Raw genomic sequence first — 27929 nt, 5'->3', positions numbered from 1 at the left:
GCCATAACAAAGACTATCTATCTGGTCATGGAACCTAGCCAAGATAATATGCTCATGAACGTTGTGACAAAGTTTGGTGAAGACAGGATAAGAACTGATAATTCCAGAGTATATGAAACAATCCGGCTGGTTACTGAACTTGGCTGAGGTATTATGCCCATAAACATCGATACCCCGTTTAGGGAACACTGGTTAAGAACTGCTTAATTTAGTAAGCGGATGACTTTAGGGCAGGCCACCTGGCCAAGTGGCCACGGTCTCGTCTCTAGGGTGTAGAAAAATACTGGAATGTTTATGAAGTGTAAACTTGAATGCTGTTACACACAATACTGCACTTACACCATAAATACTATGCTAGCTGCTAGCTGATAATTTCTTTATATATCTGCAAATCTTAGTTTAAATTACTGATATTTTATCATAATTCAGTTTTGGACCCATGAAACATTTGTATGCCATTTATGTTTATACAACAAACTAACTTCCTTCTGACATACTGACTTCTTTCTGACAAACTGTGGAATCATTTAATTTCAATGGCACAATATTTGAGCTGCACCATGAGAAAACCAACTAAGAGCATTTGCGGCCAGCATGGATCCGGACCAGCCTGTGCATCCACGCAGTCTGGTCAGGATTATTGCTGTTCGCTAATGGTTTCTCTAATTGCAATAGGATTTAAAAGCTAACAGCATGGTTCCTGACCAGACTGGGCAGATGCGCAGACTGGTCTGGATCCATGCTGGTCGCAAATGCACTATGTTGGTTTTCTCATGGTGCGGCTCATTTCCTGTTTTGGGCCAATATGGCTATTTCATAGAGAAGCAAATTCATGGATTTCAACATCTGGACATAAATTAAATGGAAACTGTTTTTTTTCTTCAGGATTTAATTTGGCTGAGTGAACTGACTACAAAAATCCACAAAAGTTAGTCCCTATAAATATTAATGAGACAGTTGCCCTGAATGAAATTAATATCACATATCACAGCATTCTCCATTATATGAAATTCATTATCACAGTCAGGATAATGACAAACAAGAGGGTCATGATGACCCTGGATCGCTCACCTGAGTAATATGAGCTACATGTTTCAAAGATCAAATTGACGATAAAATATTAAGAAAGTCAGTAGGTCACATTCTTGGTCAATGATATTCAGTTTTACGACTGGTGTGCAAAACTGTGTATGTCATCAAAATTTCAAGGCTGTATCTTTAAAAAACAAGTAAGTAGGTCAGCAGGTCAAGATCACAGTCAAGTGACATCATATTACTTGGGGTCATCAGGTAATTATTATTAAACAGTCTTGGAAATAGGATCAAATGATTTTTTAAGTATTTTTTCTATATAACTCACATTGTAATTAAGTGACCCCAGGGCGGGGCCTCTTTTAGCCCCAGGGGCATAATTTGAACAATTTTGGTAGAGGACTACTAGACAATGCATCATACCAAATATCAAAAGCATAGGTCATATGGTTTCAGACAAGAAGATTTTTATAGTTTTTTCCCTATATAAGTCTATATAAAACTTTGGACCCCCAGGGCAGGGCCTCTTTTCACCCCAAGGGTACAATTTGAATACTTTTGGTTGAGGACCATAAGACAATGCTACAAACGAAATATCACAGATCTAAGTGTTGTGGTTTCAAACAAGAAGATTTTTTAACTTTTTTTCATATATAAGTCTATGTAAAACTTGGGACCCCTGGGCGGGGCCATATTTGACCCTAGAGGGATAATTTGAACAATCTTGGTAGAGAACCACTAGATGATGCTACATACCAAATATCAAAGCCCTAGGCCGTGTGGTTTTGTACAAGAAGATTTTCAAAGTTTTCCCATATATTAGTCTATATAAACCATGTGACCCCCGGGGCGGGTCCATATTTGACCCTAGGGGGATAATTTGAACAATCTTGGTAGAGGACCACTAGATGATGCTACACACCAGATATCAAAGCCCTAGGCCCTGTGGTTTTGGACAAGAAGATTTTTAACGTTTTTCCTTTTGGTTGCCATGGAAAATGTTGACTGACACTCGACGGACGACACACGACGGACATTGAGCAGTCAGAAAGGCTCACCATCAGGTGAGCTAAAAAAAAAAAAAAACCACATCAGCAGTATAACATCAAATGTGGAGGTACATGTTTCTACAATAATAATAATAAAACATTGAAAAGTTCAGGGAGGAATGTACATGAAATAACATTCTACTATTTAATACAGTGTAACACAGCTCAGTTCAGCCTTGATGGCTCAAGCACCTAAACTGACCAAAGTAATTTATGTGATCCGTAATGTAGTACACAATACAGCAAGGCACTTTCTTTCAATTTCTTTGTATAGAAGTTTTCCATTTCTCCAAATATAAGTTTTACAGATGAAATACACAATTTTAGATCTTGAATAGCAACTTTTGCAAAGTAGAAAAAAATATCATTAACAGTTTAGGTATACCTGTAACTTTATTTGGATGGAAAAAAATATTTTTTTTTTAAAGAATGTGTAGACTAAACATTTTGTGAAGACTGAAGAACTACAGATTTCAAAGAAAATGAGTTTAATACTTGAAATTTACCCATTCACTTATAATGTAACATGCCAAAAAAATAAAATATTAACATGAAAAAACTTCCAAACATATTAATTATAAGACACATCTGGCCAGTAATGTGGATGTGCTGGTTTATTTACATTAAATTTCGGCATCTGGAATGGGCTCTTCCTCTTTTGTTTGATAAGTCCCTCCAGTTTGAACACCCAGGCCCATTGACCTGGTATCTCACTAGGAGCCAGTTTAGGTAGTGTGATGGTTAGCCCCTTGGGTTTAGCTGGTGTCCAGCTCAACTTGCCGTCATATCCAAGCAGGGAAACAACCGTTGTTGATACAGAAGGGAATGGTGAAGCAAGATACAGGGAACCGTTACTTGGCCAGACCAGTGAAATAGCATACACTACAGTCACTCCATTTGTTGTCTTGTTGGTATACCTGTAACAGAAAATGTAACATACATAATATTCAAATATTAATACTACTCAAGACTTTAAACATAACAGCTAAATTATTCCAACTCAACGAATTGTACCTTCAATAAAATTTATGAATCACGATATGGTAGTTCATTTAGGTATGAAATACATGGGCATGTGTAAAGTGTAGGGAGACAGAAGTCTTCCAGGAGTAGGAGTACTTTTAACACAACCTGTGTCTTAAGACTGGACTACAAACTAGCATAACCTGGCAACCTGTCATATCAAGACTTTGTAGCTATGCTTCTTAAAACTTTTACTGTTAGTAAACTAATGTCATTTATAGGAAATCAACTCACCACACATTAGGGTTAACTGTATCATTCTGGTATGTCCAAGGCCTTGTACCATATATGGCCTCACCATTTCTGTTCATCCACTGACCCATCTGTTGTAACCTTTCTTGCATAAGAGGGTCAATTATACCATCACTGCGTGGTCCAACATTCAACAACATATTACCTCCACAGCTGGAAAACAAAACACTAGACGTAAAGCATAGTCGACATTCAGGCTATCTTGTTTATGATCATGCTGAGTGACAAATGGTCCTACATTTTACAAAATGTTACCTCCATAGCTCAAAAAACATAAAGATCTCTATTTGTAACCAACTAAAAATTAAAATAAGTGCAGTAGAACATATATCAAAGATGGCCTTTCAGATGTAACTTGGTGTGTAATTTTCAGTCACTATCTTGACAGAGGACATTTACTGACCATACACAATCATGTTAACAAGTTTGAAGGCAGAAGGCCAAAACATTCTCCAGTCAAAGACCTTGATCTTTAACATTCCGACCCCCAAACCTACTGACCACAAAAAATAACGCTATGAAGTATGTTGACCATAGGCTAAAGTAGAGGTAATCTAGAAACAAACATCTTATAAAGTTTGACAGTCCTAGTTCAGAGTATTCTCCAGTTATTCTTTGGAAACCATTTCCTTTCTTGAGGTTACTGTAACCTTGACCTTTGACCTACTTTAAACAATGAGGGTAATCCAGTGACCACATGCAATCATCATATGAAGTGTGAAACAGTAGGCCCAAGCTTCTCCATTCATCATAAACTGTCTTCAGTTTTAAGGTCACTGTCCTCAAGACCTACTCACCCTAATAGTAAAGGGGTCATCTACTGACCATGGGCAATCATCCTATGAAGTTCTAGTCACAGACATTCTTTAGTTTTTAATTGGAATCTGTTTAGAATCTGAAGGATACTATGACCTTGACCTTTAACCTACTGACCCCGCAAACAATAGAGGTCAGCTGATCACAGGCGACCAATCATCCTATGAAGTTTGACAACTAGAGGCTAAAACATTCTGAAACCAAATAGTCCACTAACAAACAGATCAACTGACAGATAGACTGATGACCATCATTAGTGTTATTTCTAGAGCTCAAAAAGGGCAGGGTGCTGCCAAAAAGGGGCAGGGTGCTGTCCGAAAGGGGCAGGGTGCCCTTTTAGATGTGAAAGTTACCATAGCAGTAGTTGCATTTCTAGATGTCTATAGTTAATATGTATTTCATTTATCTTTATTGCACACTTAAAAGAAATGTCACAGAATAAAGTGCTAAATCTTCCCAAAACTAGTTACAAAGTTTACAAAGGCTTTTTACTTACTTTATAGTTTAGGTTAAACCATTCAAGCCTTTCTCTTAAAAAAGTCACCAAGAATGTCAACTTATTCATATGAATGTGAAATAGTGGAGGGCCTTAATATAAGCTTAATCTTGAAACCAAGATCATGTTGTAAACAACATAGTTAAAGGCCTGTTTCAGGTCACATTGTAAACTGATAATTATCAAAAGTCCTAATGTATTAATCAGGTCTTTCATCAATATTTCATTAACAGAAAAGTGCTATTACAGTAAGGTTAAAGTTTACTAAATCGCATATCCAAAATATACTATCCGGATACTGGTACACTTTCGGAATGTTGTCTGAAAGTAGTTTTTACTCAGTTTAAATGACCCACTTGGGTAAACCAGAGATAGTTCCACATATTTTGATGTTTCTCATCACAAAAAAATACACCAACTGTCTGCTTTTTTGAAGGAAATATGGAAAAATTGCATACGACATCGGGAGTAATAAGACTCGTGAACGGACATTCTAAACTTTCTTTTACTTTCGATAATCATTAAAATGTGTGCATTTTCTAGTTTAAATTACAGTAGAATCAAACGGCATTGATATATACTTGTTATACTAAATTAAGGTCTAATTTAAATTCTGCCCAAAGAAATCTAGGGCACTTTTCACGTGCTCGTTAATCAGCTGGCCATTTACGCACGCTTTTTTGACATTTCACAGGATCCATACTCTTTATCAATTTGTTTTAACACTTCATTGATTCTCATTACCTGTGTGCACTCGCCGTGACGTAATTTGCTGATCAAAAAATCGTCGAGGCATGTCAACTGGGAATTTGGCGGGATTTAGCATAAGATCAAAGGCAACAGGGCACATTTTACGGGCAGCGTGGCGGCAGTAAAAAAGGGCAGGGCGGGGCGCCCCGCTGCGTCGCTCTAGAAATAACACTAATCATGAATAAAACAACACACCCACTCTTCTTTCATGGGAGAGGGGTGCATAAATATCTATATTTCTTTTTATGGTCTAGTGAGCTAAAATGAAACAAATAAATCTAAGTTCTTTCACTTTTTAGACTAAACTGTTAACATTTTTTCAGTTCTTTTTGATACTTTTTGCAAAATTTTGCTCCAAAGCAAATGACAGAATGTCTTTTAAATGTGGCAAGGCAAGTTAAATATAGCACTACCTGTAAGATATGGTATGCCTTCACATTATCCAGTCACATATATAGTACTACAGTTACAGAAGTGTATTAACAAGTAATTTACATATATTGCACAAAGTGTACAAAATGGCATTAACTTAAAGAAAAGCTATGTATTTACCCATACATTCCCTTATGTTAATGGATAATTTCAAGTAATATAAACCCGAAAATATTCACATAGCTACATACATTCCTTTTTTATAAAAGAATACAGTGAAACATCACTTGCATGAGCACTGATTGCTTAAGCATCCAGGCTCACAAGAACAAGTCGTGTAGTTCACAGCTGTTTTCTTTATATCCTGTCTGGATCACTCAAAATAACTTGAATATTTCCTTATCTCCTTGCGAAATGAGGCAATCATTGTTTTATTGTAATTGAAATTTTACCTGACAGTTTTAACAAATGTTTCAATCAGCTGGTCCATTGAGAGATAGTCAGAAAGTCGGGCATTTCTTCTGTATCCCCAGGAATATTTGTCAATTGTCATGGCATTCTCCCACTTGTGAGTCACTAGATGGCCTGTAAATACAGAAACAAGTACATGCACAAGTATATACTTAACACTGTTCAAATGTTGGTGCTTGGTTGCTGTTGATTCCAATACACACAATTATTATTCAACTTTACAATATTACACACTGTATTAGACCAATTGCGAACATCATATGAAACAGACAGTCCTAATACAAAACATAACTGAGCCAATATGAGAAAAGCAGGGCCAATACGAAAAAAAACAGGGCCAATACGGAATTCAAGCATTTTGATTGGTTCAAAAGAGAGGGCCAATACGGAGAAATCACAGTCACTTCCGTTAGATTTTTAAATGACGCCATTTTGTTTTACATTAGAGTTATAGATTGTAACTTTTTTCACAACTTTGACAAAAAAAAATCATCTTACATGTTCATGTATTAACCAAGTATGACTGAGCGGACGTACAGCGTCGATTTACGTCTTTACAGATTACAAAGATACTTTTGCTTATTCGGTATTGTGTACAAACAAGTGTTTCCTGTCAGAATTTCTGGCAATTTTCGAGGAAAATAATGAGAAAATATGCGAAACTCAAATTAATTAAAAGGATGAGGCTTATCATTAACAGACATTTTGATAGTGTGGACTATTGTGCAATGATAAATAGCGATTCACATGCTGGAAAGTGGATGAAAATAAATTGGCGAACACGAGTGTCAGTTGTAAACTGCAAACAAATTCGGATAAGAATAAAACGAGGCACGGGAATGTATAATGTGTGCTTGGTTGGTTGTATTATCTTGATCAACACATATGTGTCTCGTTGTTTGCATCCTAACAGGAAATGACTTTTAAAGCAGTTTTTTCAAAGTTCAAATGATAAGATACTACAGAAAATAAATAGGAATTCCAAAACAAGAGGACCATGATGGTCCTGAATCGCTCACCTGTCCCAACATGACCCAGTTTTGAACTGAGTATGACGTCGTTTTTTTTTCTATTATTTGACATAGTGACCTAGTTTTTGAGCTCATGTGACCCAGTTTTGAATCTGACCTAGATATCATCAAGATGAACATTCAGACCAACTTTCATACAGATCCCATGAAAAATATGGCCTCTAGAGAGGTCACAAGGTCTTTTCATTATTTGACCTACTGACCTAGTTATTGATGGCACGTGACCCAGTTTCAAACTTGACCTAGACATCATCAAGATGAACATTCTGACCAATTTTCATGAAGATCCATTCAAAAGTATGGCCTCTAGAGAGGTCAAAAGATTTTCTATTTTAGACCTAATGACCTAGTTTTTGACCGCAGCTGACCCAGTTTCGAAATTGATCTAGATATCATCAAGATGAACATTCACACAACTTTCATACAGATCCCATGAAAAATATGGCCTCTAGAGAGGTCACAATGTTTTTTTCATTATTGACCTACTGACATAGTTATTGATGGCACATGACCCAGTTTCGAACCTGACCTACAATCATCAAGATGAACATTCTGACCAACTTTCATAAAGATCCCATAAAAAATATGGCTTCTAGAGAGGTCACAAGGTTTTTTTATTATTTGACCTACTGACCTAGTTATTGATGGCATGTGACCCAGTTTCAAACTTGACTAGATATCATCAAGTTGAACATTCTGACCAATTTTCATGAAAATCCATTCAAAAGTATGACCTCTACAGAGGTCACAAGGTTTTTCTATTTTTAGACCTAATGACCTAGTTTTTGCCGCAGCTGACCAGTTTCGAACTTGACCTAGATATCATCAAGATGAATACTCAGACCAACTTTCATACAGATCCATGAAAAATATGGTCTCTAGAGAGGTCACAAGGTTTTTCTATTATTTGACCTACTGACCTAGTTTTTGAAGGCACGTGACCCAGTTTCGAACTTGACCTAGATATCATTCAAGATGAACATTCTGACCAATTTTCATGAAGATCATGTGAAAAATATGGCCTCTAGAGAGGTCACAAGGTTTTCTATTTTTAGACCTACTGACCTAGTTTTGACCGCACGTGACCAGTTTCGAACTTGACCTAGATATCATCAAGATGAACATTCTGACCAACTTTCATAAAGATCCCATGAAAAATGTGACCTCTAGAGAGGTCACAAGCAAAAGTTTACGCACGGACGGACGCACGGACGACGGACGCTGCGCGATCACAAAAGCTCACACTGTCACTTTGTGACATGTGAGCTAAAAAGGTAAGTTCTAGAACTTTACCCTTGATTATGTTGCATCAAAAATATCTCTAAAAATTATTCTCAAGTACCTACATACAACTCATTCTGTTTTACTGGCTAAAATGATCATGATTTCTAAAATAAGTCTAAACAACTTAAGATTTTTCACCTGAATGTGCATAGCTGCTATAAGGTAACTCACAGAGTTCTTATGGTGTTACCGCCAACAGTCGGAAGTTGAATAATAATATTATCATTAATCAAGCGATTTCATATTGGCCTAGTTATTTGTCCTCGGGCAGTCGTATTGGCCCTCGGCCTACGGCCTCGGGGCCAATACAACAACCCTTGGACAAATAACAAGGCCAATATGAAATTGCTTGATTAATAACATTATAGCATCACTTTTCTGGCCCCTATCTTTAATAAGTTAGAAAAATATTTTCAAGAATGATTCTGTCAAATGAGCTAAAACAAGAACTGTCAGCCTTTCCGCAGACTAATTAATACCACATTAAACATGCCTTCCAGTACCAAATAAAAGCCAGTTTTACAGCACTAAAGTGTAAGGTACCTGATGTTTGAAATGACAGGACTTTTTAGAAGGTTTACAGTGGAATAATAAATTCAATCAACTGAAGACTTATTGAACATGGAACAAAATTCTAAGTCAAAAAGGGGCCATAAGTCCACTAAAAAGTGGTGGATTTAAACTGAAATCAAAACCTGTAATTTGTGATAACATGTCTCTGTACAAAAAATGAATTAAATTCATTCATTCTTTTAAAAGTTATCAAATGGGCATTGGCATTTTGCAAAAATGTCAAAATTCTGCCAAAAATTTAGGATCATAACCAATACCTATCAAGATTTGTATTTTATGATCCAAAAATGAACTCAATCCACACATCCTTTCAAGAGTTTAGTGGAAGGATGAATGTTATCACAAGTGCAAGGACAGATGGATGCTATGCCCACACCAACATAGGGACTCCAGTACACCCTCTCTTCATCTGTGTTTCTAGGGGTACCCGGTATAGTTATGTTGTTACTTTAATTTCATAGTATATCACTGCATGAATAAGGAATCAAGATAGTTCTGGAAATATTTCTAATTTTAGTGTGCTGTAAACATAATAATATTCAATTGAATCTCTTGCATAAGACTAACATTATTCATTGCATGACTTTTTATATAAACCTCATAGTTTGTGCTGTTGACCAGTCTACAGTTCAACACAGGTTTGCTGGGCTATATTCAAAACTTTTAAAACAATTTTTTTTTGAAATTTATTTCTGAAATTATGCAATTAAATGTTTATTGAATGGATTGATGGTCTACAGTCAAAACTATTAGCCATTGGTCGAAATAGCAAATACCAGTAGTTTTTACTTAATAAATGTATATTAGAAGTATAGCACCTTTTTCAACAGGCAGGTTTAAATTGCAGATACAAAGTGGCATTTCAAAGAATTGAAAATCGACAAATGTTTTGGGAAACATTTCTGTTTTTGAGAAATAAATGATTATTGGCATGTATTTCATGGAACACATTTATTGAATAGTCAAAACTGTTGCCCAAGGACCAAAGGAATTGAGTTGATAATTAAGACTACCGACTGGTGAGTCATTCAATAAAGGTTTCATTAAGTATTAAGTATCTACATGACATTAGAAATCAATTTCAAAGTTTTTTTTCTCCATATCTGACTTTAGACCTGCAAACCTGTGGCAAAATATAGACCCGTCAATAGTGCAAAATACAAACTGGTTATTTATATAAGGAGTCATGATATAATTTTTATTGGTTTGTTACATTTGTCTTGCAAACATATGATACTGCTTCTACATGATTATTTACCAGTAAAAGGAAGACAGTGCACTGCTTTTATAAGTTATCATTGTCAAGGAAGATAAAAGTTTAAGACAAAAGTTGAAATATCAATTAAACAAACTGATACTACCTCTATATACAATGTATATCTTATCTGAAGATTTCAGGGTAGCATTGTAAACCAAGCTATAGTACAACAATGGTGAACTGATGACCTGTCATTATCTTTCATCATCAGATGTAATATATAAGAAGAGGGTATGTAAACAACAACAAGTCATACCTGGATTGTACCTGTCTCCACATGTATAGAAACCACCATGCTGACAACCGATACCATATCCCCACCGGTCATTGATCACCACCTTATCCTTTACTGGGCTGAAATATTTCAATTACACAACTAAAGTGAGCACACTGAAGTGTCTTAACATTAAAACTCCTTTGCTTCATACAGAATGTATTTATTAATTATACCATGAGGACTACACACATGAACAAAAGTACATAAAGGAGACAGCTCTCATTTCTCTTTGAGGGAATGCGCTTGATCCTTTAGAGAAAGAATTTTAAGACTGATGGGCCATGGCAAGATGAGACAGTATTTCATTCCAATTGAAAAAAACACTTTCTCATATGCAATATATGACCTGGATATGTGTTCCTTGGCCTATCAATACTCTTATGCAGTATTTCAAACAATTGCAACAGGTTTACATATCAATATGCAAGTTATATATAACCCAGGATATTTAAGACAGCAAAAATTCATCCATAGTCTGAATTCTTCAGCCTGCTAGTACTCAGCTCTAGCCTTTCACACTCCACTTTGTTCTGTCAGTCATTACAAAACCAAGGGATGAATTCCTTTGACTCTCAGAACTTTCAGTCTCTACTAACTTTGTCAAACCTGCCTTTTTATACTGTGGAATCATTAATATTCGTGGGGGACTAAATTTCGTGGATTTCGTGGTTGAGTCAATGTACGAAATTTAATCCCAACGAACAAGTAAAATTCCCATTCATTTTATGTTCAAAAGTTGAAATCCACAAATTCATATCACCATGAAATTGCCGTCATGTCCACAAAATTAAATGATTTTACAGTAACCAAGTTATACTGGTAAATTCCTGGGTCTGCCGGTACTCATCTGTAGCCTTCTACACTTCACTAACTTTCTCTTAACTGTCATTATATAACCAAGCTATAAATTCCTTGGCCTGCCAGTACTCATCTGTAGCCTTCTACACTTCACTAACTTTCTCTTAACTGTCATTATATAACCAAGCTATAAATTCTTTGGCCTGCCAGTACTCATCTGTAGCCTTCAACACTCCACTAACTTTCTCTTACCTGTCATTATATAACCAAGCTATAAATTTCTTGGCCTGCCAGTACTCATCTGTAGCCTTCTACACTCCACTAACTTTCTCTTACCTGTCATTATATAACCAAGCTATAAATTCCTTGGCCTGCCAGTACTCATCTGTAGCCTTCTACACTCCACTAACTTTCTCTTACCTGTCATTATATAACCAAGCTATAAATTCCTTGGCCTGCCAGTACTCATCTGTAGCCTTCTACACTCCACTAACTTTCTCTTACCTGTCATTATATAACCAAGCTATAAATTTCTTGGCCTGCCAGTACTCATCAGTAGCCTTCTACACTCCACTAACTTTCTCTTACCTGTCATTATATAACCAAGCTATAAATTTCTTGGCCTGCCAGTACTCATCTGTAGCCTTCTACACTCCACTAACTTTCTCTTACCTGTCATTATATAACCAAGCTATAAATTCCTTGGCCTGCCAGTACTCATCTGAAGCCTTCTACACTCCACTAACTTTCTCTTACCTGTCATTATATAACCAAGCTATAAATTCCTTGGCCTGTCAGTACTCATCAGTAGCCTTCTACACTTCACTAACTTTCTCTTAACTGTCATTATATAACCAAGCTATAAATTCTTTGGCCTGCCAGTACTCATCTGTAGCCTTCTACACTCCACTAACTTTCTCTTACCTGTCATTATATAACCAAGCTATAAATTTCTTGGCCTGCCAGTACTCATCTGTAGCCTTCTACACTCCACTAACTTTCTCTTACCTGTCATTATATAACCAAGCTATAAATTCCTTGGCCTGCCAGTACTCATCTGTAGCCTTCTACACTCCACTAACTTTCTCTTACCTGTCATTATATAACCAAGCTATAAATTCCTTGGCCTGCCAGTACTCATCTGTAGCCTTCTACACTCCACTAACTTTCTCTTACCTGTCATTATATAACCAAGCTATAAATTTCTTGGCCTGCCAGTACTCATCAGTAGCCTTCTTCACTCCACTAACTTTCTCTTACCTGTCATTATATAACCAAGCTATAAATTTCTTGGCCTGCCAGTACTCATCTGTAGCCTTCTACACTCCACTAACTTTCTCTTACCTGTCATTATATAACCAAGCTATAAATTCCTTGGCCTGCCAGTACTCATCTGTAGCCTTCTACACTCCACTAACTTTCTCTTACCTGTCATTATATAACCAAGCTATAAATTTCTTGGCCTGCCAGTACTCATCAGTAGCCTTCTACACTCCACTAACTTTCTCTTACCTGTCATTATATAACCAAGCTATAAATTTCTTGGCCTGCCAGTACTCATCTGTAGCCTTCTACACTCCAATAACTTTCTCTTACCTGTCATTATATAACCAAGCTATAAATTCCTTGGCCTGCCAGTATTCCTCTGAAGCCTTCTACACTCCACTAACTTTCACTTACCTGTCATTATACAACCAAGCTATAAATTCCTTGGCCTGCCAGTACTCATCTGTAGCCTTCTACACTCCACTAACTTTCTCTTACCTGTCATTATATAACCAAGCTATAAATTTCTTGGCCTGCCAGTACTCATCTGTAGCCTTCTACACTTCACTTACTTTCTCTTACCTGTCATTATATAACCAAGCTATAAATTTCTTGGCCTGCCAGTACTCATCAGTAGCCTTCTACACTCCACTAACTTTCTCTTACCTGTCATTATATAACCAAGCTATAAATTCTTTGGCCTGCCAGTACTCATCTGTAGCCTTCTACACTCCACTAACTTTCTCTTACCTGTCATTATATAACCAAGCTATAAATTTCTTGGCCTGCCAGTACTCATCTGTAGCCTTCTACACTCCACTATCTTTCTCTTACCTGTCATTATATAACCAAGCTATAAATTCTTTGGCCTGCCAGTATTCATCAGTAGCCTCCCAATCACCATCAGACCAGACAATATCAGGTTTATACTTGTTCACTATTTCATACCATTCTGGCAATGTCTTGAACTGAAAGTTTTCAAACCAACCAAGTCAGGTATATATGACATATACTTGATAACTGTAAGTTATTAAGATTTTTCTGTCCATTGTTTTCCTTGTTTTTGTACATGTTTAAAGGTAGAAATCTGCAATAAAAGCAGCTAATGATCTGTTTAGTTAAATGGTGCCAGTTTTCGGTCTTTAGTAGCAGTCACCTTTTCTTCTATAAAGTGTCATTTGAATTAGTGAATGAAAACATAATTTTATATGGCTGTATTATCCGGCATAAAGAAGTTCAGAGACATCTTTATGGGAGCGTATGGTAACTATGGTTACAGGGGTACATACTAGGTACAAATTTTCACTTGTCCGTACTTGTCTGCATTATGATCATCTCCTTTCAGTAATCTAATCATGATTATTTCACTTTCTGTAAGTGTTATAGTGGTACTGATTACTGATAACAGTGTTATCTTTGACTGTTGACAAAATACTATTATCTGTATTAACCAATTACGAAAGTGATGTTTGTCAACATTTCAACGATAAACCTCAGTCAGTACAATACTAATCACTGATTATCAATTCTTACACCATGTTCACTGACTTCTGTTCAAGATGCTGCATGCAGTACTTTAAAATCAGAAAAATTCAATTACATCCCAAGTTTCAGAATTTCGCTTCATCAGAGACAAGTAAATTTAATGCCAGGCATTAAAAGCTTTTTTTTATTTTTACACTTTGAAAAACAAGTGAGAGGCAAGCTTTTTCACTGATGTGTTGATAACTAGAACCTTAACTTTGTGTACCAGTTATAAATTGTTTTGACAAATCGACACACAACACAATATCAGTTATAAGTTTGATTAATTTCTTTTTCAACATTCATACATCCAAAACTTTAATTTCTCACACATTGAGTAAATTTTACTGAAACAAAGTACCAACCAGGATTTCACGCATTCCATGTCTGGAGCCTGTGGGCTACCAGGAAATGTTAAGCTACTAAATTATTTAGAGAAAGCAAGAAACATACTTTAACAAAGTCCTGTGTAGTGAAATTATCTGCCTTGTCTTGCAGCCAGAGGGGATTGAACCACTCATACTGGGAATGATACAGTCCAAAGTGCATGTCTGTGCCACTACGCACAGCATCTGCCAACTCTCCTGAAATACACAACTCATTTGTGAGTTATATGACTATCTTAAAAAAAATTCATGTTTAATGAGAACTAACACTGTGTCATTTTCTAACATAAATTGAGTATATATACATAATGTACTATTCACTCTTCTTTAAATACAAAAAAAAGTATTAATATAAAAGTCAACATAGTTTATCTTTAAGCAGTTATTTTCCAAATAAAAAACCATTCAATGACTTTAACAGCCAAATAAAAGACGAACATAAATATAACAGGGGCAATCCATTCAAATATAATTTGACTTACGCAAGATGGATTTAAGGGGACATGTCCCAAGTATCAAGTAATGAGAAACTAGATGTGTGTCCATAGGACACTTGTGCCCCACACTCCTGTCACTATATGGTTATATGTTACTTGTTGACAATGCAAGATAAAATAAACTTTCAAATTAACCAGGTTTGGGGTGTGAAACCGCAGGCTGGTGAGTATGGATACAACTAAACATAATCAAGAAATACAAGATAAAAGAAACTGAGAGTAAAATATTTTTTTGTGGGAGAGGAGGGGTAGAAGGGAGGAGGGAGTAAATCCCAAATAAAACCCAAAGTGCAGAACTTCACATGCTGAACAACATTCATAAAGTTTCATGCGACCAGGTCAAATATTTTCCAAGACACATGCAACACAGTTTTTTAGGCCTCAATAACATACTTCTGACTATGTCAAGGGGCCATAACTCTGTTTTTGCAGAGTTAAATCACAAACAAAACCGTATGTTCACGACTTCACATGCTTAACAATATTCCTTCATGATTTCATGACTCACGTCAAAAATAATTTAAGATACATTAGACAAACTTTTAGACCTTTTATCATGTATATTTTTAACTTTATCATGGTCCGAGCCTCACTCGGGGCGTTGAATTCTTCATGTGAGAAAGCCATCCAGCTGGCTTACGGAAGGTCGGTGGATCTACCCAGGTACCCGCTTGTGATGAAATAATGCACAGAGGGGCACCTGGGGGTCTTCCTCCACCATCAAAGCTGGAAAGTCGCCATATATTTAAACCTATAATTGTGGTGGTGCCACCTTAAACCCAATAAAAAAGGTAAAATAATGGGCCATTACTGTTAGCCAACCAAAAAACAGCTGAAGGTGTGTGTGTCGGGGGGGGGGGGCAGCAGCACAATAAGTAAAAATTTTCAACAATTATGGTCATCCTCGGGACAGCAAGACATTGAGACTATTTATTCTTCTGTTTTTAAATTCACTGAATAAAATATTTAAGTGTATAATGAAGGCAAAAGTAAACAAGGGTGCATACAGATCAACCAAGCAAACATTTCAGGACCTTATAGGAATTTTCCTCTTAAACTTCAGGCCTACTTTTCAACTGTTTTCAAGGATTAATAATCAGCCAAAACAAAAGATTCTTAATTTGAATTATCCTCCGCTGACTAAACTTTTCCAATAAGTCTCATTTTTTCAGTGTGAAATTTTACTCTAGCCTCACCTATGTTAAATTATTTTTCACACAATTTACACTCTGTGTACCAATATAAATGCCTATAAGTCCCAATATTAAGCTTGACGGTGGCACAAATAATGCATTTCACCATGATACATTTAGGGTCACAAGATTTACAACTAGTTTTCTTTTCTTCATTATTTCTTCAAGCATTTAATAAATAATACAAAATTTCACTCTAAATTAGATGAAAGAGGACTATATCTGAATTCATTACACTAGAGGTGTACTGGTCAGGAACCCAGGCAATCCTTGCGTGTATCAGTGTTATACACTGGGCACGTTGAAGAACCAGGCTGTCTATTCGCAACGAGCTAGGCTAAGTTAGCCGGACAAGCCTGTATCAGAAATTCTGATTTCTGATCTCTCTGTCGTGGGGGCTTTGTCTCACTCTGTCCCTCTGGTCAGGTCGCTCTGTGTCTGTACTAGTAGAGGATGAATTATGCGCCCTGTGTGGCTGCATTTGAACTATGTAGAGCGCCTTAGAACGTGAAATTGATCATGAAAAGGGCGCTATATAAATCTGGTATAATAATAATAATAATAATAATAATAATAATAATAATAATAATAATTCATCACCTCTGAAATTTTGCATATATGAACATGCAGAAATACAAATGGTCTATTAAGGGGAGGGACAGGACCCACTATCTGTTTAAAATTAATTCCACAATTTGCTTGAATTTGAAGTAGAGTTTTATCTTTTGTTTTATTGAAAATGGTTCATTCAACACAACTTAATATGGTGAAGAAAATGCCCAAGGACTACTGCAAAGAGGATACTAATTTCACATCAATCTGTTAATTACTAAACCTGGCTATAAAATAACATGTGGCTGAATTAACTGTAGCAAATAATTCTTAATGCTTAATGCATATAGTACATGTAACTGTTACATGTGAGACTGAACAATAATCATATTTTATTACCAACAATGTCTCTTTGTGGTCCAACATCCACAGAGTTCCAACTGAATGCATATTTTGAAGGGTAGTTAGAATATCCCTCATGGTGCTTGCTTACAAACACAATATATCTGAAAAAAAACAACAACACTTTTGTTAAACAACAACAGTAAACATACATGTAGTATGTTTCAGCAACTAAACCTTTTTTTCAGTCTGTGGTATAAATCTGGCCTACCAAGATGTTCTAATCTGTACAGTCAGAGGACCTTTCTGATATTGTTCCGAATACATGGCGATTCTTTTCAAATAATGGTGGTCAGAAATCCAGAATACGTAACATAGCGATTATTTTCAATTGCAAAAATGAAGACAAATGTCACATTTCATTTGCTTCCAGAATGTAATTTTTAGTGTGAAAAATTTTGGTTAAATATGTAACTGAAGCCTCCAAAGTTATATATACACATAGAAGGAAGACTTTCCCCATTGTTTTGAATGGTAAGTGGGTTGTATGTGGAGGAGAGATATTGACCTGCGCAAGAATTCTCACAATATCGCAATTCGCGTACAATTAGTTGGACTAGTGGGAGACTTGATAACCCTTTAATCTGACTAGTCTTATGTGTTTACTTAATCATGCTTTGATGAGATCTAGTTTGTTATTTGGCAAGTTCTTATTCATTCAACAACAAAAAATGAATGATCTGATGCACTATATATGTGCTTTAAGTCACACAACTCATTAGTAATGTTTTTATAAAATAAGGGCCCAGACAGTTGCAGTCCACCAACCTCATCTTATCCCAACTAGAAACCTAAATTACTTAATCCCCATGTCTCACACTCAGTACTTTTCTAACTCCTACTTCCCAAGGACCATCCGACTCTGGAACTCCTTACCAACCTAGATGTCAAATCTAGCCCCAGTCTCAGTATCTTTAAAGAGAGGCTGGCGGTGGTCAATATGTAGCATACTGTCTTTTTAGCTTTTATTCTCTTAACATTTGTACCATATCATTTCTTTAACATTTCTGACAACGCCGCCCAGAGAGAGTCGGAAATCGATGGTTGGGTGAAAGATGTAGATGACGTAGATGAAGTGATTAATGCTTACTGGTAGCCTTATTTGTTTGGCTGACCAGGTTTGCTTATTTTAAGGTCTAATAATTTTTTACTGCCACCCCTCAAAAGTTACCATGCTGTCCCTAACTGTCCTATTATTTGGACTTGCTTACCGGGCTCCAGAGGATTTAAATAGCCTTGCCCACTCGTCTGCACTAAAGAATTCTGCAGAGTAGTCCTTTGCAAAATCTGCATAGGTAAAATCTGGTTTGTAGTTATCAAGCATGAACAACTCAATTCCTGCCACTTTAGATATTTTCCAGTTGTGCCAAAACCACTCTGAACCATAGCTTGGAACTGAAAAAACTCCCCAGTGAACAAATATTCCGAGCTTAGATTCATCATACCAAGATGGCAGTGGTCTAGAATCAATACTTTCCCATGTCGGTTCGTATTTCTCCGCGGATGCTAAATACATCAAAAAGATAAGGACCATTAGAACATAAATCTTGATTTTTGAATTCGAGAGCGCTTCGGTCGCCATGTTTGTTTACACAGGTGACTTGGCATTCGGATAGCTTTGGGGTTTGAATTAAAACCCCGTGTTCGGATTCCGGGACAGGCGTTCTCTTGTGAGAATCAATTTCTTGAGCTTACTGTTAATATCATAAATCTTTAAAGGCACTGACACCCAGATCGTATCATATGGATCCGTCACGTGCTATGATAGAGGGGAAAAAATTTTAAGATAGAGGGGATTTTTTTTATTTTAAATGGTTTTTTAGATGAAATTCAAGAACTTATATGTAAAAAAAAATCGCCCATAAAAAACATAAATATAGACTCATTTTTTTTGTTTTAAATGTTTTTTTAGATGAAATTCAAGAACTTATATGTAAAAAAAAATCACCCATAAAAAACATAAATATATTCCCCACTATCATAAAATTTTTCCCCAAGTGACGGATCCCTATGGATCGTATGACAAAAACTTAAGATACAGTACAGCTAGCACGGCACCTTCAAAAACCCTTCAACCCTCGCGGGAAAAAAAACAAAAGGGGTGTTCAGTCGCGAGGGCCGGACACCCGAGCGGCCCTCGCGGTCACGATCATCGCGGATCGCAGTGTTCACGCGAGGGACCATCGCGGTCAACGTTTCATTTAAAATTAGAAACTGTATTTTAAAGTTTATTGTAGGAATAGTCGAATTTATTTATCTGAATTGTAATTGTTATAAATAAATCGTTATCATTATAATTCTTGTATTTTTTTCATATACTTTTATCACACCTTTCTTTGTATGGGAAATGTTGTCATCTTCATATGTCCAATATTTTTACTGTTTCGGTTTTAGTTTTCTTTAACTGACAATAACACCCTTTTCAGTAAATTACTGTATAAACAATTTTCAACTAATTATGTGTAAAGATGTTTTATACATAATCAAGGTGTGACATGTAGATGTATTAGAATGTGTCTGCGGTCAGTAATAACAAAATAACGATAGTCTTGGGAAACTATAATACATGTATATTAGTGCTCTCGAGACATTTTTCTTTTTTTTGGGCCAACATTCTTAGGATTCTTTTTTAAATCGGTATCAGCTAACATATACAAATGCTTTCTACAAGTGTTTATCAGACGAACATACATGTACACACATATATTTATTTACATATATTGTATTATTAGCAATAGGGTAAACACACGCTTCCTTTATTTGCAGGTGTATTTGCACAACACATGGCGACAAGCATATGCAAAATGTTAAAGTTAAATTTATATAAGTTGAAAACTGTGTTATCATACTAATAATAACTAACTGTTATAAATCATTTAACACCATTCCGATTTTCTTTGTTTACTGTTTGGCATGAAATCATATTTTTCTAAAAAGTTACAAGTTAAAATTAATAGCTTTAAAAGATGTTTACTTCTGTTACGAATGTATTTGAAGGAATGATGTTTAGGTACATTAGTATAATTCTGTATAAACTACAGTATTTGCTAGGTTATGATTTTTTATTTTCATGTTTAATATATAAAATCTATGTAAAACGAAGCCACGTACATAATTACTGTGCTTACTATTATTCTGTTTCATTATTAAATGACTATTTCACAAGGGTTAAAATCATTTTTATATCTTTTATTATTATATATTTTTTTTTGTAAGAGTGTTTTCAATATTTTGTTTAGGTAATAGATTGCAAGGACTACATTACTGTTTGATTCATTTCTTCCGACTCGGGAATTTCTATTGACTTCTTCATAAATACATCTCTCTATGAATCTGCGGACAGGGATTGAACTTGCAAATTTTCAAAATAACCCGATTACCTTAAATTTGCCATAAAAATACATTGTAATTGTGTATAAATTCCATTTTGGACAACCTTTTTAATACAGATTTTTTTTTAAATGTTTACATTTAATGTAAAAGAAAAGACGAGTTTTTTTTTTTAATTTTTAAAATGTTAAAAACATTAAAGAAAAATAATAATTCGCGTACAGAATTGATGGATCGGACAGTAGATGGATTGATTAACAATTTTTGTTAAAAGGATACATTTCACATGTACATTTTTGGCTTTCAATGACTATTTCGTTTTTAATTTTTTCAGATCAAGAGAAGGCAATCTTTCAGAAGAATCATTTTCTATGTACTGACTTAAATATTCAGTCGTAAGAGGGCTAATTTCCGTTTTATTAATGGTCTGTGTTCCACCGCCTCTCATGTGAAGTTCCATGTTGGGAAGTTGTCTAATATACATTTATGACGTACCGTACAGAAAAGTCATTTTATAACATGGCACATCTCAGGAACTGACGATATGTAATAGTTATAGTATGTGTGAGAGTGTGTTACCAGGATATATCAGAGCTAGGGGTACATCGAGGGTATTTTTTTCTGCACATATCGTCGAGGCCGGTAGGCCGAGACAGATATGTGAAGAGAAAAATAACGAGATGTACCCCTAGCTCTGATATATCCTGGTAACACACGAGCACTACATATTATAACTGTTTTATCGCATAGTTTATCATTAAAATTTATATATTATTTTCATTTAAATTTGTTTATTATTATTTTTACTATTTTGATTCCCTTTCTGCGCCTCGCTGACTGAAACACTAAAACTTCTGTTTTAGAAAATGTGTTCCCCAGATAAAAGTACCCAACAAATTTCTGCATTGGTTTTAAATCTTTGCATTTCATTGGCCAGACATATTGTAAAACTTGTTGTTTGTTTGTCAAAAAAATAAGAAAAAAAACATTGAAAATTTATATATTAAATCTCAGAATTTCATATATTTCATGTATTTCTGAATTTGGCAATAACTATCAAGTTTTTGAAATATTCTAGTTTATTTATTCTTTTACTTTATAAATGTAGGTGTTTGTGACAATTCTTTCTCTGTGAATTGTAAATTGGAGCTAAAATCATCTTTTCTTTGGAAGGAAAAAATTATACTCCCTTGATAGGACCTCAGTAGAGAAAAAGTGTTCCGATATATATCGGAACAGTTTTACTGTGCTGATATATATCGGAACACTTTTTTTCTTATGAAACTCTATAGAGATTTCCGTGTTGATATATATCGCAACAGTTTTGTAAGATATCAGCACAGTTTTGTAGTAATAATGTGTGTTACTATGTATAACATGCTGCAAAGATCAAAGGAAAATTGCCGCACTATGCGATAATATGTCATAGCGTAATAATGGAACGTAAGACTTTGCTTGCTCACCATGACAGCAATATAAAATTTTAATGTATTTGCATGTAGCAAAATAAAGTGTAATTAAAAGGAACCACAAGGAAATCATATAAAATCTTTATTAAATGTGTACTGGTAAACATTATAGTTAATAAAAACATTTATCTTAATCAAAACACTACTTTTGATACAACATTGAAAATTCTTTATTAAATATCAGAACAGAACAGAACAGAACATGATTACATCTTATGAAATATGATACTTTTGATAAAGTACTGAAGATTCTTTACTAAAAACAGAACAGAACAGAACAGGGAATTATTTTCTATATTTCAAAAGAAGGCTTTGACAGATTATTATTATGTATGCAAAATTAATAATAATAGTTTTTTTTTTTTTATCTTTACTGAAAAGCGTTTGTAATGGGGCACTGGCGGTAAACTGCCTTAATTATAAAGGTTCCTCTAGGGAGTAGTCATATTAGTATGGTTTTTTTTATAATTATGGCTCCAGGACACAAAAATAAGTCATTAAACTCAATCCACTCATGTGCCGGACCCCTTTTGCACTGATCAACCAATTCAAGTCCCATCCCAAAAAGTGGGGTGCATAAAAAAAAAAAGAAGAACCACCCGAACTAATAAATGGTAAAAGTACCCTCTTATTAATTAACTTGTCTGATTTTTTGAGAAAAAAATCTATGAGTTATTGTCATCACTTAATTGTCAGCGTTGGTTAAAATTCTTGTTTAGACCCACTTTTTCTCAAAAACTATATCTTTGAAACTTTGCACACTTGTTTATCATCATCCGTTGACTACATGTATGTAGGCCAAGAACCATAACTCTGATAAGCATTTTGTCAGAATTATGGCCCTTTTTGTACTTATACATTTTTTATTTTATGTCTGTTTTTTTTTTTGGGGGGGGGGGGGGGGGGGGGGGGGGGGGGGGTTGACATTTTTTTTTTGTTAAGTTCCACTTTTACCCCAAAAAACTATAAGAGCTTCAGCTAAATATCTATGGTTTGGATGATTCTGGACAAGAAGAGTTTTCCTATATACCGTAAGTCAATGTAAAACAAGGGACCCCATGGGCGTGGCATATATTGACCCAAGGGGCATGATTTAAAAAATCTTGGTAGAGAACCACTAGAGCATGCCACATACTAAATATCTAAGCTCTGAGCCTTATGGTTTAAGACATGATTTTTTTTAAAGGTTTTTTCCTATACAAGTTTATTTAAACCAAGTGCTCCCTGGGGCCTTAACATCAAAGCCCTAGGCCATGTGGTTTTGTACAAGAAGATTTTCAAAGCTTTCCCTAGATATATTTATCTATATAAACCATGTGACCCCCAGGGCGGGGCCATATCTGACCCTAGGGGGATAATTTGAACAATCTTGGTAGAGGACCATTAGATGATGCTATAATGTACAAAATATCAAAACCCTAGGCCCTTTGGTTTTGGAGAAGAAGATTTTCAAAGTTTTTCCCTATATAAGTCTGTATTAATCAAGTGACCCACAGGGCGCGGCCATACTTGACCCTAGGGGATAATTTGAACAATCTTGGTAGATGACCACTAGATGATGCTACATAGTAACATACCAGATATCAGTGACCAAGGCAAGGTGGTGACCAGGTGTGGGTACACAACTTCACATGTTTATAATTAATGTTCATGGAAAAGAATAAAAGACGTTTAATGAAATTCTACCAATTGGTTGGTTTGTTATGTACAATTCTGTAGATTTTCAAACAATTAAAGGGCAATAACTCTAAGGAAAATGGACCAATTAAAAAAAAATGAAACGCATCATCGAAGTATGTTGGTTCATATTTATTTCAAGTTTCATGAAATTCTACCAGCTTGTCACTGAGAAATTGCTGCAGACGTGGATTTTTCATTAAATCAAGGGCAATTACTCTAAGGGAAATTGACCAATAAAAAAAACCTCAATGAGCATCATCATATGTTGGTGCATATTTATTTCAAGCTTTATGAAATTCGACATGATAGTTACTGAGAAATGGCTGCAGACGGACATTTTTGGGCACTTTTCATTAAATCAAGGGCAATAACTCTAAGGAAAATCAACCAAAGGGCATCATCGCAGTATGTTGGTTCATGTTTATTTCAAGTTTCATGAAATTCTACCTGCTAGTTACTGAGATATGGCTGCGGACGAATGCATGCACGGAAGCACTGACGCACGCACGTGACGGACAACGCCATTTCAATACCCCCTCCTGATCTCATCGGCGGGGGATAATCATGTGACCCCCAGGATGGGGTCGTATTTGCCCCTAGGGAGATAATTTGAACAATCTTAGTAGACAACCACTAGATGATGCTACATACCAAATCCCTACAACCTATGGTGTTGGACAAGAAGATTTCAAAGTTTTTCCTTTCTGTTACCACGGCAACCAGAGTTCTGTATGGTATTCAATTCTTGAAAAAAAATTTGAAGATCATCCAAGGAACATCCCTGTGAAGTTTCATCAAAATTGGCCTGGTGGTTTAGGAGGAAATATTGTTTAAAGGAAAATGTTGACGGATGACGAACAACCACCGAGTCTGAACACAATAGCTCACCCTTGAGCTCTTCGTGCTCAGGTGAGCTAATAATATAAACAAGTACCTACTAGCCATAGTGTAAATATACTGTCTTTTAAATACTCTAAATTAATCAGGTCTTGTAAGTGAATTGTAGTCTAAATAATTCTATGAATAAACAATATGTTGTTTAAAAGTAATTACCACACAGACATGTAACTGAAATTATATTTGATTACAAATAACATTCAATTAGCTGATTTTTAATTAACTACATTTACAACTGTTATTACTGTTTAACTGGTTGGAGTAAGAGAAGTACATTTGTATTGCCATGGTTTTAAAACATTTTTTCAACAGTATAAAACTTCAGTTGTATAAGGACGAGCAGCTAACTTCACCAATGATCATCACCGCTGACACCCTAGATGCATTCAAAGAAAGATACGAATCTGCGCACACACTGAGCGCAGACTGCAAATTTTCTACTAAGCTTCGAAAATTGCTTATTAAGTTATTTACTGTATATCCATCATTCTAAACAAACTGTTTAACATCTGCTGATCCAGAAAGTTTTATAGTTTGGCACTTGTACAAATTTGATATATAAAAACACCATAAAATTTTATTCAGCGCCTACACAATGTCATAATCTTCAAAGTTATGAAGGAGTGTAGTAACTAGAGGAGAAAGAAGGGCTGGTCTCTGCACCATAGAGCAAGGGCATAATTTTTTATAATTACAAGTATTAAACTTGTACGCGTGCCTCATGATCAACTACAAATAGTGTCATACACTTATTACATACAATGCTGCCGCAGAGTGGAATCTTATGCTGCAAAGGAAGAAGTTCCTGGATTCTGTACCAGTACAGTCCAAATAATAGGACTTTTCGAGACAGCATGGTAACTTTTGACTGTCGCTGTCCCATCACGGCTTAGAGGGATGACAACCATAAAATACCAGATCATACAATAAGTCATCCTGATAAGTCAAATAAGGCTAGTACCCATACAAATCTGTTCTTTGCAGGTAAGTGCCATGTATTTTTTCCACAGGATAAGAGGTGGAGGATAGAAAGACTCCAGAAAAGAGCTACAAAATTAGTGCCTTCTGTTAAAAATCTTACATATGAAGAACGCCTAAATTCAACGCTTGCTCATCATAGAATTCGTGGTGATGCTATCCAGACTTTCAAAATTGTTTAAGGTACAGATGACTGCTCTTTTGAGAAATGTGTCTGTTATTCATCATCTACAACTTGTACAAGAGGACACAACTTAAAACTTGTAAAGCCCCGTACGTAGTAGAACAACTTTTTGTCAAATCAGTTTTCACATAGACTCATTGACAGAGTGATCGACATGTGGAATCAGTTACCTCAAGAAGTGGTTTAAGCCAAGGATGTCCATAGTTTCAAGATCAGGCTTGACCGTCACAGGGAGACATACTGTACCAGTTTTGAGACCAGCATAGATGCTGTCATGGGACGACTGTTTTTAATTAAGTACTCTTTGTCTCTTACCAACACAACTACCAAATTTGTTTTGAGAACTTGCAGTAATACTGTCATAAATAAAGTCTGCAAGAAGAGGGGCTTAAAAAGGACCAAGTCTTTACTACAGAGCCCAAAATCATCCTACAGGTATGAATGAATTCAGAGACAATGTCTCTATTACTAAAAAGACTCTATTAATCATATTGGACAGCAAATGCCTCATCATAGTATTGAACTAACAATCACACAATACCATAATCCTAGCCTCCGATTCTAGGATTACGGAAGTTCCGTATTCCTAGACAACCCTATGAGGATAGGCTAGGATTACAGAATTATTTAAGAGGCATCAAATATATGTTAGGCATGCATAAAATAAATGTTATAAACTTACTTATTTCACTTTAAATAGCGATTTTTCATGCCTGCCATATTATTTCTAGTTATTAATCCGCCATTTTTGTTTTGCAGTAGCATAGGCTCATGGGCCCAGAGCTCCAGATAAGCTTTTGGTGCAATTGGGTATTTACCCATCACTTTTTGCCTGAATTGGGTATTGGAAATTTGAATTGGGTAAAAATAATATCATTATCCAGTCTTTTCAGAAGTAATTGGGTATTTGCTAAAACCAATTGGGTATTTTACCAATCTCGCACTAACAATTGAGTATTTTTTTGCTTACAGTATACATGGTATATATCATTAAACAGGACTGACTAAGTATTTTAATGGCGCCCTTCAATGTTTAATACAAAAATGTATTTAAAATTGTAATGAATGTTTCATACTGTTGTTTTCTTTTTCACTTTTAATGCAGTCTGAGATCAGTTCATCCACAATATCCCGAACGATGTGTTCACCGCAATATGCATTCTCCCAAAAGATGTCATCCAGTATTGGTGACACTACATCGTCACAAACAGATAACTGTCATTTTTGAACAGCAAAATATCCCACTAATTTGTTTGTTTGTGCTGCAACAATGTTTTTTCCTGCAACCTCTTTTACATTTTATCGGCGTAAAATTGTTTACAAAGCGTCCAAATAACACCGATCAGCCGACTGAATGGTCGTGTTATTTTTCCGATAAATTGCAACCTGTTCTGCAGTAACGTATAACCAGTCAGTCAAATCTAGCGTTAAAGTCTCGTACCCGTTCTAGTTATAAGGAAAATGCGATACGCAAGCTATTTTTTACGAATTGGGTATTAGGAATTTTAATTGCGTTTCAGTACGCACACTGTATGAATTCAATTGGGTTTTCTGCAATTTTAATTGCGTAAATACGCAGCTTATCTGGAGCTCTGTGGGCCGTAGGCTAGTAAGAAACAAAAATAATTTGAATGCTTACCGAGCACCTGATGAATTGAAAATCCGTGCCCATTCATCTGCATAGAAAAACTCAGTTGAAAAGTCCTTTGCAAAATCTGCATATGTAAAATCTGGTTTGTAGTTGTCTTGCATAAACTGTTTGATTCCTGGTAGTTTAGACATTTTCCAGTCATGCCAAAACCATTCAGAAGAAAAGCTGGGAACTGAAAAGACACCCCAGTGGACAAATATCCCGAGTTTTGATTCATCATACCACGATGGAAGCGGTCTTGAATCAATACTTTCCCATGTCGGGGTGAACTTTTCTCCCAAAACTGAAGAAAATGCGAACAGAAAAATGAAAGCCAACTCTTTCATTGTTAATTTAGCAGGGTGCATCTGAATTTGTGACCGGTTTGTTTACACAATTGACACTCGATCACATGACTCGGTTTCGGAATGCTTTGGATCTAGAACAAAACCCCGTATA

The 27929-nt window shown here is 35.6% G+C and overlaps 1 protein-coding gene across 3 annotated transcripts; it reads right to left on the bottom strand.

Moving 5' to 3' along the window:
• Nucleotides 1-111: 111 nt before the first annotated feature.
• Nucleotides 112-27886, bottom strand: LOC123529957 (alpha-L-fucosidase-like). 3 transcript variants are annotated; one of them, XM_053521109.1, is made up of 9 exons: nt 18514-18906; nt 17300-17406; nt 14726-14856; nt 13639-13716; nt 13331-13386; nt 10664-10761; nt 6243-6375; nt 3339-3509; nt 112-2998 (listed from the first exon to the last, which is right to left on the bottom strand). In XM_053521109.1, exons 1-9 carry the CDS (start codon nt 18882-18884, stop codon nt 2653-2655), a joined length of 1491 nt encoding a protein of 496 aa, XP_053377084.1. In that variant the 5' UTR covers nt 18885-18906; the 3' UTR covers nt 112-2652. The 3 variants fall into 3 exon arrangements, with proteins under 3 accessions (XP_053377084.1, XP_045166530.2, XP_045166531.2); XM_045310595.2 differs by lacking the exons at nt 13331-13386; nt 18514-18906 and adding an exon at nt 27480-27886 and having other exon boundaries at nt 13583-13716; XM_045310596.2 differs by lacking the exon at nt 13331-13386 and having other exon boundaries at nt 13583-13716; nt 18514-18905.
• Between the last annotated feature and the right edge of the window lie 43 nt (nt 27887-27929).

This window comes from Mercenaria mercenaria, chromosome 13 (genome assembly GCF_021730395.1).
Source record: "Mercenaria mercenaria strain notata chromosome 13, MADL_Memer_1, whole genome shotgun sequence".
NCBI classification, from domain to species: domain Eukaryota; kingdom Metazoa; phylum Mollusca; class Bivalvia; order Venerida; family Veneridae; genus Mercenaria; species Mercenaria mercenaria.
The sequence above is the reverse complement of the archived record's forward strand: the minus strand, read 5'-3'. Positions and strand labels throughout refer to the sequence as shown.